The sequence below is a fragment of the Pristis pectinata genome, chromosome 18, assembly GCF_009764475.1.
Source record: "Pristis pectinata isolate sPriPec2 chromosome 18, sPriPec2.1.pri, whole genome shotgun sequence".
NCBI classification, from domain to species: domain Eukaryota; kingdom Metazoa; phylum Chordata; class Chondrichthyes; order Rhinopristiformes; family Pristidae; genus Pristis; species Pristis pectinata.
The window spans coordinates 28,465,234-28,478,981 of NC_067422.1; the positions used below are offsets into that span (position 1 = coordinate 28,465,234).

At 37.7% G+C, this 13,748-nt stretch overlaps 1 protein-coding gene across 1 annotated transcript; it reads right to left on the reverse strand.

Annotated features, from left to right (window-relative positions):
• Positions 1-1,769: 1,769 nt before the first annotated feature.
• Positions 1,770-13,124, reverse strand: LOC127579908 (phosphoinositide-interacting protein-like). The gene is given in 3 exon segments (XM_052032966.1): positions 1,770-4,520; positions 4,522-4,766; positions 12,922-13,124. Coding segments are annotated over 2 exon segments (405 nt in total). The 5' UTR covers positions 4,734-4,766; positions 12,922-13,124; the 3' UTR covers positions 1,770-4,327.
• Between the last annotated feature and the right edge of the window lie 624 nt (positions 13,125-13,748).

The following is a 13,748-nucleotide window of genomic DNA, read 5'->3' on the forward strand; positions in this document are numbered from 1 at the left end:
GATTTCCAAAGGTTCGCTACCCTCTTAGTGAAGAAATTTCTTCTCGTCTCAGTCCTAAATAAGCCATCCCTTATTGTGAAGCTATGCTCCCTGGTCCTAAATCCCTCATCCAGGGGAAAACATCCTCTCTGTATCCATCCAGTCAAGCCATTTGGGAATTTTGCATGTTTCGTTGAGATCTCCTCTCCTCCTTCCAAACTCTAGAGAATACAGTCCCAGGCAAATCAGTCTCTCTTTCATACAGCAAACCCACTACCTCTGGAATCTTCACAACACTTCCTCTGTGACAAGTACATCTTTTCTTAGGTAAAGAGAGAAAACTCCACACAATACTCCACACATTGGTGAGGACCAATGCCATTGGAATAAGACTTCCTTAGTCCTGTATTCAAATCCTCTTGTATAAGGACTAACATATAATTTGTGCTCTTAATCGCTTGCTGCATCTCCATGTTGTCATTCAATGTCTCATGTCCATCACATCTAGATCCCTTTGAACATCTACACTGCTGAAACCTCTTAGCATTAACAAATACTCCGCTTTTATGTGCGACAGAGTGGATGACTTCATATTTTCCACATTATATTCTATCCTCCATGTTATTGCCCACTCACACAGCTTTTCAATATCCCCATTGAACCCCTTTTCTATTCTCCTTTGTTCTGACACTACCACCGTTGTTAGTATCATTAGCAAACTTAGGAAATGACATTTTGGCCCCTTCAGTTTAGCTTTTGAAATAGATTGTGAAAAGCTGGGGCCCAAGCCTAGATCGCTGTGATATCCCATGTGTTTCTACCTACCAACCTGAGAACATCTATTTATTCACACTCTGCTAGCAAAGTTGCTCTGCTAGTACATTTGTGTCTGATAACCAATTCTTAATCTATATCAGTACATTACCCCCAATTCTATGTGTGTTAACCCTGTTTACCAAACTCTTTGTTAAATGTCTTTTAAAATCCAAATACACCACATAGACAGGTTTCCCATTATCTATTGTGCCAGTCATATCCCCAAAGAACTCCATCAAATTTGTCAAACATGATTTTCTTTTCATAAATCCATGTGGGCTCTGCTCAGTCCTAGTATTCTGTCAAGTGTGCCATTATTACATCCTTACTTATAGCTTTCAGCATTTTCCTAATACTGCAATAAAGCCTAAACAGTTCAATAATTCCCTATTTGTGTCCTCCCTCCTTTCCTAAATAGTGGGGTCACATTTGCTGCCTCTAGTCCACGGAAATAATCCTTGAATCTATAGAACATAGGAAGACGATAACCAGAGCACCCATTATCTCTAAGCTATTTTATCAAAACTCTGGGCTCTTGATACTTACCAGCTTTCAAGCTCACCAACTTTGCTAGCAGTAATACTTAGTTTTTTCAGTTCTTCATTCTTGCTAGAACCTTAATTTTCTAATATATCCAGTAGGTCTTTCTGTGAAATATATTTATTTAATTCACTGCAATTTCCTTATTCCCTGTTATGTATTCTGATTTTGTCTGCAAGGAGGAGGGCACAGAGCTTTTTCCCTTTTATGCACCTATAAAGCTCTTACAGTCTATTTTTTATGATTCCCAGCAAGCCACCCTCATATTATATTCTGACCCTCTTTGTCAATTCCTTGGTCCTCTTATGCTGAATTATAAAATACTTCCAGGCCTATTGCTATTTCAAGAAACTTTATAAGCCTCTTCCTTGGACTTAATGCTGTCTTCAGTTTCTCTTATCAGCCATGGATAATTACTTTTCCTGTGAGTTTTTGTGCCTAAGGAAATATATTTCTTTTGCTACCTATGCATTATCTACTTACATTTCTTTAAGTGTGTATTGTGTATCACGTCAAGATACTTCTCAGCACTGTCCCAATCTCCTCCTGCTACCACTTTCACTTTCATCTTTTTGACTCTCCTTACTAAATAGTAGAATATCCCGGAATATTTAGTTCCATCTTTGGTCACCCTACAGCCACGTTTCCATCATGGTAATTAGACCATACCCACTTTCTTATGTTTGTGCCATTAATCCATCTACCATTTTGTGAATGCATGACCAAGAAGTATAAATTGAGCTTCCATTAGATTTTTCATCTATCTCAATTGAGAATAGCTAAATCACCCAACTAATTTAAAATAAAATGGATGCCTAGCAGCAAGTCATCTGCTGGATCACTCAGGTGCAGAATAAATGGGTACAAAAAGCACACAGAGAAAAGCTGTGCAAATGACCCATTGCAAATACAGGACCATATGTTTATTTCTACCACACTCAGACTACAATCAAGATCCATACCTTGGGGAGATATTTTTGTGCAAAACTTATATCATTGAAATAACCAAAATTAATTATTGCCGAGAAGAAAATCAAATGCCAATACTAATATCCAATGGACTTTTTGCCAAAGGATTACACCATAGCGCTCAAGCATTATACAAAGCTCTGGAGGACTCAGTGGGTCAGGCAGCATCTATTGAGGGAAACGGACAGTCAATGCTGCCTGACCCGCTGAGTTCCTCCAGCACATTGTGTGTTGCTCCAGGTTCCAGCATCTGCAGTCTCTTGTGTCATCATAGTGCTCGAGCCTGTGTTTGTAATTTATGTAGAATTTAGGATCACTGCGGAAACCTAATACTAAAATCATCCTCCTCTTTATTATTTATGATTAAAATCATGTTCAAAGATTTGCAAAAGATATTCCTTGTTGGATCTCAACAAAAATGTAGACGATGATCCAACATTCATCAGTTAATAAGATGTAGCTGCCCTAATTCTAATTCGTTAAGTGTTGCGTTCTTGATTACTAGTCAACCATTGAAAGTACAGGTGGTGAAGGAGGTGTTGATAACTAATTACAAAAAGGGAAGGTAAAATCAGATGCCATTTATAGTTCTTAAAATGGATATGATAAAGGACAAGATGGTCTTTCACAAACTCTTGCACAATTCTCATGTTGGACTCTGGCTGGGGAATGGTGTTTGGAACAGAGAAAATGAAAGCATATATTTGGCAAAAAAAGAATGTGAATAGCAAAAGCTGTCACTTCTATCAATATGATTAAAATTGTTTAGGTACTTTCAGCTAGTTTATCGCAAATGGAAGAATTTCAAGAATTCATATTGAATCCATCTATGGGGATCACAAGAGAAATCTCAAATTCTAATCTTCAATCTGTTTAAACCAAATTATATTATATTTACCATCTTAACAAGATTGTGTCCTTACTTAGCTGAATTTTATTGAACCTTAGTTAAAAAAAATACATTCAGCTTAAGCCTTCTTTGCCAATGACATGAATAAATTATAGAAATTATTGTCAAATTGTGTCTATTTTTATGAAGTACTATGGGATAGTTTTTCAATGCCAAAGGTGCCATGAAATGCAATTTGCTATTGTTGAAAGATGCAATTCAATCTTTATATTACTTGAGATTACCTTTAAGGCATGCTTTGTGCAAAGTGTAATGATGTTCATATTTAAAAACTAAGAGCAGATTTACCAGGAAATGTATTGCAAACCTGATCAGATACAATCTTATTAGAAATCCCGATGGGCATAAAGAGCTAACATGGGGTTTGCTTTGACAAATGCACAGGAGTGCAAATAACTGTAAGAATGGCTCACACTTTACCGAGCACAAATAACTTCCAATGAATTAAGGCATGTTATTAATGTTTGGGTGCAGTATTTGGCTTTGTTGTATTTCTTCTATCTCAAACTGCCACCTAAAGTTATGCACCACCTTGATCACACAGAAAACATGCATATTTTCTTCCTTGCTATTTATAGATTCATTGACTTAATTCTATAATATTTACAATAACTTTATATCATCAATTACAGGCATAATTTATTTATTGACCTCTGAAACTGTTCATTGCAGAGTAAATAACACTGTTTGATACAGCAATTCTTGGCTTTTCATTTAATTTTAAGCTAGAACTGAATTGCCCTGAAAAGCCCTTGTTAAATTCCTAATCAAGTTCCACCAATATTGAACATGAAAGGGAATCTCCAAATTCCCTTATTTCAGACAATATCAAACAAATAAAATCATCAAAAGCCACATTGTGACTTTATTCCATGTTTTATAACCTACCACTGTGACCACACTTCAAAAATAAGTATATACTTGGTTGTAAAGTTCTTGGCATATCGTCAGGTCCTGAAAGGTGCCTATGAATGGAAGTCCATTTCTCTATCAAGTTCATTGATTCCAAAGCACATGTAAAGAGTGTTTAGTCATCTCCATAAATTCCTACACATCCACATAAATATGTATTATAGTGAAGGTTTCCAAAAATCTCTGTTGTGCTGTTTTATCTCACAAGGTTAAAAATGGTGACTTCTGTTTCCTGAAGTATCTAGATGTAGACTTCTTTTGTTGCTTTTCTTTGAGGATAGGAAGCCAGACCAATCCAAATACGAGAAACATCATCCCAATTGACAGAAACGCTGGCCCCAGTATGTTGCATGTCTTCTTGGTGATCTGTGCAAAGTACAAGCCAGTCGTAATGGAACCCAAAATGAAAAAACGCTCCTCCAACTGACATGACAATGATAGGTTTGTGATAAACCTCCCAGGCGGTCCGTGGCTCTGAGGTCCAAATGGATACACTTCTAGAGCTGCTGTAGAAGGTACTTCCTGCATGGCTGGTCAGCAGATCTTTGGACTCAGAGCATGACTGCATGCCTAGATTTGTGTTCTCTGTTGAACTTGATTTCATCATTGGATCTGGGGTGGATGCCAGCTTACCCTGTACCTATATTTAAATTTTAAAAAATATATTATTGAAGATGAACGACAGAGGGTAAAATGAGTAATATTTTTACAAGTGCAATATTTTGATTTATTTTCAAATATCTAAATATTTTTCAGACATTTCGAGCTGTGGAAATGTGGAATTATGAAGTATGTCACTATCAATGCTCATTAGAAAGGGATGATAAAAAAATCCTTCTGGAGACCAAGAAAAATGAAATTCCACACATTCTCAAAATATAATGAAGAAGATGAAATGATTAGTAAAGAATTGAGGAAAAAACCCAAGGAAGGTAAAAGGAATCTATGAAATTAAACTATCAAAGAATGTGAAAGAAAGTAATAAATGTCTTTACAGGCACATAGATTAGAAAAGTAAAGTTGAGACTGTGGGATTTAAATAGGACAACTAAAGAGTGGACAGTGTAAAAGCCCAGACAAAGTATAAACTTGCATAGTTTTCTGGAGTTGTGAAATCTTTTTCTATTTCATCCTTGTTCCCTGGACACCCTTGAAACTAAAGAATATCTTTGCTCTTGCTCCCTTTCTGCTGATGCACTGTGGAGAGGAGCTTCGCAGGCCTCCGACCCCTGTAAGCACCTGATGTTCTCTCAGGTAAGCAGCCTCAACTTCCATGTCCCCCTGTCTGCCTTCTGATTTTCCTGTGGCTGATACTGAAGAGTATAAAGATCTCCTTTATATAACAGTTTAATTTTTGCTTTAGGTTGCAGTTTTACAATCCTGTTGATAATTTTACAAAATGCTAAACTTAAGACTTGAAAAATCAGATTCGTTATTAAGATTTAGTACATTATTAGTGATACCAGAGATAGGTTTCAGGTTGATGTGGTTTTGTCAAATCCTGAGCTCTGATGAAAAGTCATTGACTTGAAGCATTAACTGTCCTTCTCTTTCCACAATGGTTCTGATTCTGTTGAGCACTTCCAACATTTCTCTGTTTTCTTTCAGATTTCCAGCATCTGTAGTGTTTTGCTATTGTTGCCATGTCAGCTACTTGGGATAATATTTACCCAGATGACAGTGGTGGATGTGGTTTAACATTCTCAATGTAATGTTCTCAACGAGCATAAATGCCAGGTTACATAAAGCAGGGACAGTTGATTAATTTAGGTGTGCATCCTGTTCTGAGTCATTGGCTTTGAGTTTGCAGTTCTAATGAAGGCAAAGCAGTTGCTGTTGCTGCTGTGAATGTGTAAAACTGATAGTTATTTCTGATCTCTGCACATGTGCAATTTAATATGGAGATCTGGAAGTTGTTCTCAGTGATATACACCCCTACCGGGCATTGTTGCAGAATGTATAGGTGCATCAATGCATGGCAAGAATTTCCACTTTTTAAGCATGATTCTTACTGTAAAAACATTGAAATTGTTGAATGAGATATAACTGAGTTTTTAGTGGTGTTTGAAGTCCTAATTACGGCTGAACGTCACTAACCCTGATAAGTAATTTTATTTAAAAGCTTTTTATGATATTTAGTATTTTACTAATCCCCTGAACTGTTCCTAATGTTTATTCTGCCTTCTGTTAAATAATGAACAATGCATTACAAACCATGCTCTTCCTTTTTGGTTTACTAGCTGTAAAACTTCTGAAATCTGATGAACTCCTCAGCCTGCTTAATGTTATATAGTTGCTGATTCACTGCACTGCTCAAGTAAGCACCAAACTGAAAAGCATGTTGAAATATCTCAGACTTTTGCATAATCTAATTAAATTTACTAAATCTTTCTGGGTGTCTTTTCTAGATCACTACTAGACACTGGCCTTTTGCAAGCGAGAGCAAAATTCCAGACTGGTATATGTTTAAACATTCTGCAAAAAATATTATCACTTCATCGATTCTTATTCATTTGCCATACTCTTCAATAAAATGCTGAAGGCTGACTGTCAAGATGATGCTTTTTAGTTGATGACAGGAAATAATTTATCATTATGATTTCAAAATAAAGAACAGGAAAGCTACTTCAGAAACTGGGTTAGCCTAACATCCTTTAATCTCTGCAACTCAAGTGTTGAATCTAGTACAAACTGATAAGATGAAAGTTTCATCTCTTTGATGTTCATAAGAGTTCAATGTGAAATGGATTCAGCCAGTTGCAACCCACTTATTTTAGCTTGTGCATTTACTCTGCCCATTATTTAGCACAAGTTGGCATTAAACTGACAGTCTAAATCCATTATAACATGAAGCTAAGAGTGTATGAAGAATAATGGATCAAACTGGTGTAACTTTATTGAAAATCCCCTTTTTTGATCTGAAGTAAGGCTGATGGTTAGGACAGAGTAAATGGAATTGTACATTAGATTTTTGCTGAGTGGCTGAACAGAGTACGCATGACTTAACTGAGTGTCTAATGTTCTAATCTTCTGCTTCAAGAAGGCAATATCCATCATCAAAGATCCCCAGCTACCATCTTCTCACAGCTACCATCAGGCAGGAAGCCTGAAGTCCCACACCACCAGGTTCAAGAACAGCTACTTCCCTTCAATCATTCAGTTCTTGAACCAACTGGCACAACCCCACTCACTACAGTTTAGCAACACTATAACCACTTCGATAACTTTGCACTAAAATTGACTTTTCATTTTGTTCTAATTGTGTTCCTTCTTGTAAATTTGTGAGTAATTTATGTTTAATTTATGTTTTTATTGTGAATGCTTATGTGATGCAATGTTCCTGTGATGCAGCTGCAAGTATGTTTTTCATTGCATACATGGACATTCATATGGCAATAAACTCGACTTTGACTTGACTTTGACTTTGATGGCAAATCTGGTATAACAGTACAATTGTCTATGAATCAATAGAGCTCTAGTACATGGAGGGGAAACTTAACAGCGTGTGCGTATGAATTTGAGGAAACCCAGTGATAAACTATTCATTTCCTTCATTGTTAATAAATGCAACTCTAACATTGCCTATGTTCCTTTTGTTGTTTGAGAAGAATGTTTTGATTTTTTTTCAGTTTCCAAAGAATATGTGACTTTCATTTTCTTACAAAATGTGCCACCTCAGACTTACTGATATTGATACTCATTTGCCAGTTACTTGTATTTTGGTGCAGTTACTGTTTTAACCAACTACAGTGTTCCTGCTTTAAAATTGGTTATACATTGTTTAGGAGAGAGCAAGTGAAGTAGATTAGGTGCAAAAGATAGGAGGCAGAGAAACTCTAAAGATTGAACAAAAGAAACAACATTTACAACTTTAGAAAGGCAGGAAAGGCATAACTGATTAAGACAACGAATAACTGTGCTAAAATAATATAACTGGCAAATGAGTTTCCGTATAGAAAAGTCTGTGTGGCACACTTTGCTTTTCTTTGAAAATGAAACCTAGAGATAGTTGTAGAGTAAGAGAGCTCCAGAGGAACAGATACACAAATCACACTAAGTAGTGAGAGAAAATAATAGAGCCATAATAACAGGACAATGGGATAATTTCTTGGAGGGCTAGAATTGAGTAGCACAGGAGTTAAATTAAACTTATGTAAAAGTTCAGCGAAAACATGCTTGTAATCCTGTGCACATTTCTGGTCACCGTTATAGAAAGAATAAGGAGAATGTGCAAAAATAAATTACAAGCTTAATTCTAGTACTGACTGGTTATACCTAAAAAAGAACTTAAACAAGTTGTGTCTTTTTGGGGAAATGAGAAGGGGAAAGTGATTGATGGAGATCTTTAATATTATGAAAAGATTTGAAAGAATAGACGTAGAAATAATAGCTTGGGGCAGGGTGGGGAGTCAAAAACTGGGAATATTGTCCAAAACAAATCAAATTGGAATTCAGGAGAGCTGCATTACCAGAAAGTGATTAGAATGTGGACTTTGCTAATGCTGGATGTTGTTGTGGTCAATAGCACAGATGCTTTTAAGGAGAAGCTACATCAGCAAATGAGAGAGAAAGAATTAAGTTTATGCTTGATGGAGTTTATGCTTGATTCAAAGAGGCTTGGGAGGAGCTTATTGGAAACACAAACCAGTTTGGCCAATTTGTCTGTTTCTGGTCAATGCATTTTGTATAATCCTTTGGAAAAAATGGAATCGTCTTGCAGTGTTTCGGTGACATTAATGCTATATGCAGCCAGTGCAAAGTGTATTTAAACATGACTTATGTTATCACATTTTGTAGAGAGCTCATCCAACCAGCTTTCATGGAGATAATTCTTCCCCAATATCATAAATTAGCACTGAGCTGGCAAGAAGCTGAATACACTTTGGCAATTTTCTTGCCACAACTGTTATTCTTACATATGAAGGCCTGACAGTGTTAATTTGTGATAATCAAACTTGCAATGATTATATCAGAATTAATTATCCTTAAATGATACTATCATCATGCATTGTATTTTAGCCATGAAACCTACTTGTCTTGAACCAGTTGCAAAATTAGCAGATCAACAACAGAACATAACTACCTAAGTAACATCATGCCTTATAATACAAAAAGATTTATTATTCCTTATAAGGCATATCAAGTGTCTGTTTCTGGTCATTCGACATAGAGATGGTATTTAGATAATATGAAGGGAAGCAGGAAACTGGTAAATTGCCATTTCTAATCAATTCTAATCTGCTTTCACTGCAGGAGCTTCTAGACAGAATGATATAATTAAAGGAAGTGGACTGCTTATCATCAAAATACTCAAAAGCTAGCAACTCATTCTGAATTGTGCACTTAGGCAGAAAATTGCTCTGTGCATTGTTGGTACTGAAATTTCTGAAAATGTTCGTGGATATCAATGAATCTGACTATAATATTTACAACGTTTTAATTGTGGTTAAAAATATATGTACTTATAGATTAACTTCTTAGTTTTTTTCCTCTACTGGTCTCATTAATATGAATCTTTCACAGGGAAATGCCTTTACAAAGTGAAGTAATCAGGTGTTAACACCACTAAGAACTTCAGCTGAGATGTCTACATTTGGATACCAAAGATTTGCTCTCCTCAGCAGGTGCACTTATTCTTTCTCTCCTTCACCTGTGAGGTATATAGGGTTGATGACTCTGAATTAAATTTTAAAAACCTGACTGCTCAAATATTGGATTCAATTCACATAATCTGTGAAATCATAAAATTATATGCCCCAAATAAATGATCATTTAGTTAGCTGAATGCAGTCTCTACTGAGCGCAGCTGGATGTTGCTCGACCTATTCCAAAGGGGGAATGCACACAAATCCTTATATCCTGACAAGAAAAAGAAACATATTTTACAGATGAGTGGCTACAGATAAAACTTTCAAAGACTTGATTTGACGGCAGTTAAAGCCATAGTGTTTTCAGATTCGACATTTCATATTCAATTTCATTTCTGAAATTATTAAAAGTAATGAGCACTAATTTGTTGAAATCAGAAAGCAGTAGGTATGGACAACAGCCTGTACAAAGGGGGGATTGATTAGGATGGTAGCAGTGGTGGAATAGACAACTGGAGAAGACTGCAGCACAAACAGCTGGGTGGTGGGGCTAATAACAATAATGGTCTAATGAAAACTGAAGGTGCACGATTAACACAAACCATCAGGTCAACCTTACAAGTTGACAATATAGATAAATCCTCTGTAATGTTCTAGGTTAATAAACATTTGGAACATTTGCTGTACACCTCTAACCTATTGGGTGAAGGCTAAAGGATTTAGAGTAACTCAGATTTTGGACTACGCTCCTGGAAAATGTCTTAGATTCTAACAAACTTTCCAAGTGTAAAAATGCAACAACCAGACAGCAGATTTGAAGGTGTTTTATAAATGTATTTTATTAATGGAAAAGCTTGTTTTCAATTTTCCTTAATTTCTCTTTCTCTCTATAATTTGCCTATGTTAGGGTGCTATATATACACAACATATCATAGTTGCAACACAGTCTTGTTTAATAGAACTCAGAACTTTCAATAGATTATAGGTCTGTAGAATTGGCATGAAATGTTTATATGTTTAAGACTTGCTCTGCCTGCAAAAAAAGTTTAATAAAAAGACTGAGCTTTGACAATGTTAAATTCAGATCATTGTTGTTATACTGAAGTTTCTGTGTTGATTTTAAAAAAAGGCCCCACGTTATATTGACTTAAGATCTGAATCAGTAATTGGACTGGTTGTACTTTCCGTAATTGAAACATTTCCAATAAGTATTTCATAACACCTTCTGTCACATAAGTATAATAGAGAATCCCTGTGCACTGGTATCAAACAGAGTGAAGGCTACAATGATATAACAACAACCTAAGAAAGTGTGCCATGATTGAAGTATTTTCTGCAACGAGCCATTGTTTTTAACTAACGTTTATCCACTCCAGATTGGGATCACTTTTTAGAGTGTACATGTTTGTGAATTATTGTACGATTGTCCAGTGATTTGTCCACATGCAAAATACCTTTCAGACTGGAACGCTTTCTCCTCAGGTTGGTAGAAATTTGTTCCTTAGCCTTTGATTTCACCTTCCCCCATCCCCTCTCCTCACCAGTACTTGATTATGAAACAGAATATTGGCATCCTCTGGGCCAACTGCCGACTTTATATCTTCTCCTTCATCAAAACCAGTTAGTCTTGCCTCTGTAGTGTCTGTAGCACGGCCCAGTTTATCTGCAGGTACAAGCTATCACTCTTACCTCTGTTCCCTCCAGAACCAACTAGTTAATGCTTCTGCTGGCCAGACTCCATGAACCAGTCCCTTTGCTTTTGTTTTCTCCATGTCCTAAACCCACATTCCTGAGATGACATTATCTCCCAGTGTGTGCCAAGTTTAAAATTCATATCCTTATGTTCAAGCCGCTCCAAGGAATTACCCTTCCCTCCTCTGTAACCTCCTCTAATCTCCTCCACTGAGAATTCAATCTTCCTCTAGTCTCTTGGGAACCCTGAGTCACCGTCCCCCCACCCCCACCACCATTGGTGACACCTGGTCAGCCCTGTACTTCTCTCCCTAAATCTCTTCACCTCTCTAACCTCTGTTAGGACACTCCTTAACACTGAGACTGTGGCCACCTGGATAATGGGCAGAATGGTGACAAATCTTATCTTACTGCTTTAGAGGGGCCAGTTGTTGGCATGGAGCTGTGTTTCTCTGCTTCCCATCCAGAGAACTCCTATTCCTGAGATATAAATTGATTGGGGTGGGGAAAAACCACACACACACAGACACAGACACACACACACACAGACACACACACAGGCGCACACACACACACAGACAGGCACACACATACACACACAGACAGGCACACACATACACACACAATATGCACTAACACTTATAGTAATTGCGCCGTCACCGCTTGAAATGTCATATATTGATTTGCTCTGCAAAAGTGCTCCGAGTTACCATTTATTTTCCACTCTCACAGCCCGCCAAATGTTTCCCTTGGGATTATTCCATTATTTATCGTTGGAGTTGTGATAGGTTTGGGTGCGGCTTCCCGTTGCCAGTTCGTATTTATCCCTTTCTGCCTTTATATAAACATTTACATTGAGCGGCTGTGCAGCTGCTCCCGCCACGACACGGCCATTGATCGGGACTTCGCCTGTGTTCAAACTCCAATGAGACTTTTGCAAAATCCTCTTGTCCCCTCACATAAACACTGCCCACAAATGCCACGGTTTAACACAAATCTGGAGAGTTAACCGCCCGTTTTGTTTCCCCATAATCTGTGTATTGCAGCTTCTCGAATGTCTTTAATCGCGCCAGCCAAACACTTGAGATACAGTCAGCTCCCACTCCGATCGCCCCTGTTCTTCACCCCACCTACTCTCCCCGTTCACCCCTCGTCCCCTCTTCCCGAACCTCTCAGCCGCTTCCAGAGACTGAAGGCTGATGAATGAGTCACCGAGATAATTGCCAGCCCGCTCTTAACTTCCCCTGGATATTAAACGTGAAGGTGGAGAAGTTAAACAATCTCTGGAGCCTTGTTTAAAGCACGTTTTAACCATTTCAGTTCCAGTTTACAGTCGGAAAGAATTATTACAGCAATGCAGCCGCCTGTAACTAAACTCTCCTTGCATTTCAGATATTTTCATCAGACTGCCTGCTCTAACACTTTTACCTGATACCACCCTGTTTCCTCACACTCGCCAATCCTTTTCCCGGTCTTTGCCCCTCATCCGTCCCGACCAGCAGTGAAGATACTTGCCTTCACTCTTTCCCAGCTCCGGCACCTCTCTCCGCCCGGAGTTGTCGCTCTCCAGATCCCAAGGTCCCGTCTATGGAACGCCCCGAAACGAAGTGAGATCAAGGCTATGCCTCCCTCCTGCAGTTTGTCACGGGAAACATTGCTCACCGTTAAAGAGCGACAGATGTTTAACAGCGAGAGTTCACGATATGAATAGCGATAGGCAGATCTTTTACCGGGCGGGAACTGAATTACATCATCGCCAGACGAAGCGTCAGATTAGAAACTACATCTTCAGTGCAAACTGCTCAATTTTAATGTACTGTTTATTCGCATCATTTGAGGCTAGATTGCCGTGTGTTTGCTCTATGTGTAATTCACAACTCTTTCATAAACGATACTGAAAAAAGGGAAAATGATGCAGAGTTAAAAGTATTGAGACATTTTTAATGCTCATCAACGTTTCTAATAGGAAATAAGAATCTTCCCCAACATTTTATCCGCATTATACACCCCTTCAATAAACCCATGGGTTACAACTGTGTAAAAAGTGTTCAGCAAAGCTGCTTCTCTATTTGAAAAAGCAAATGAAAAAGAAAACTGCAGGTGATGGGTATCTGAAATAAAGTAAGAAAGTGCTGGAAATATTCAGTAGGCCAGGTAGTATCTGTGGGGAGAGAGAGAGGGTTAATGCTTCGGGTTGATTACCACTCATCAGAACTAGAAAAAGTTCAAGTTATACTTTATTGTCATTCACCCATATGCTATAAAAACACATGGAGGAACGAAATGTCGTTTCCCCCAGACTCACACAAGAGAGGACATACAATAAACACAGACAAGAAAAA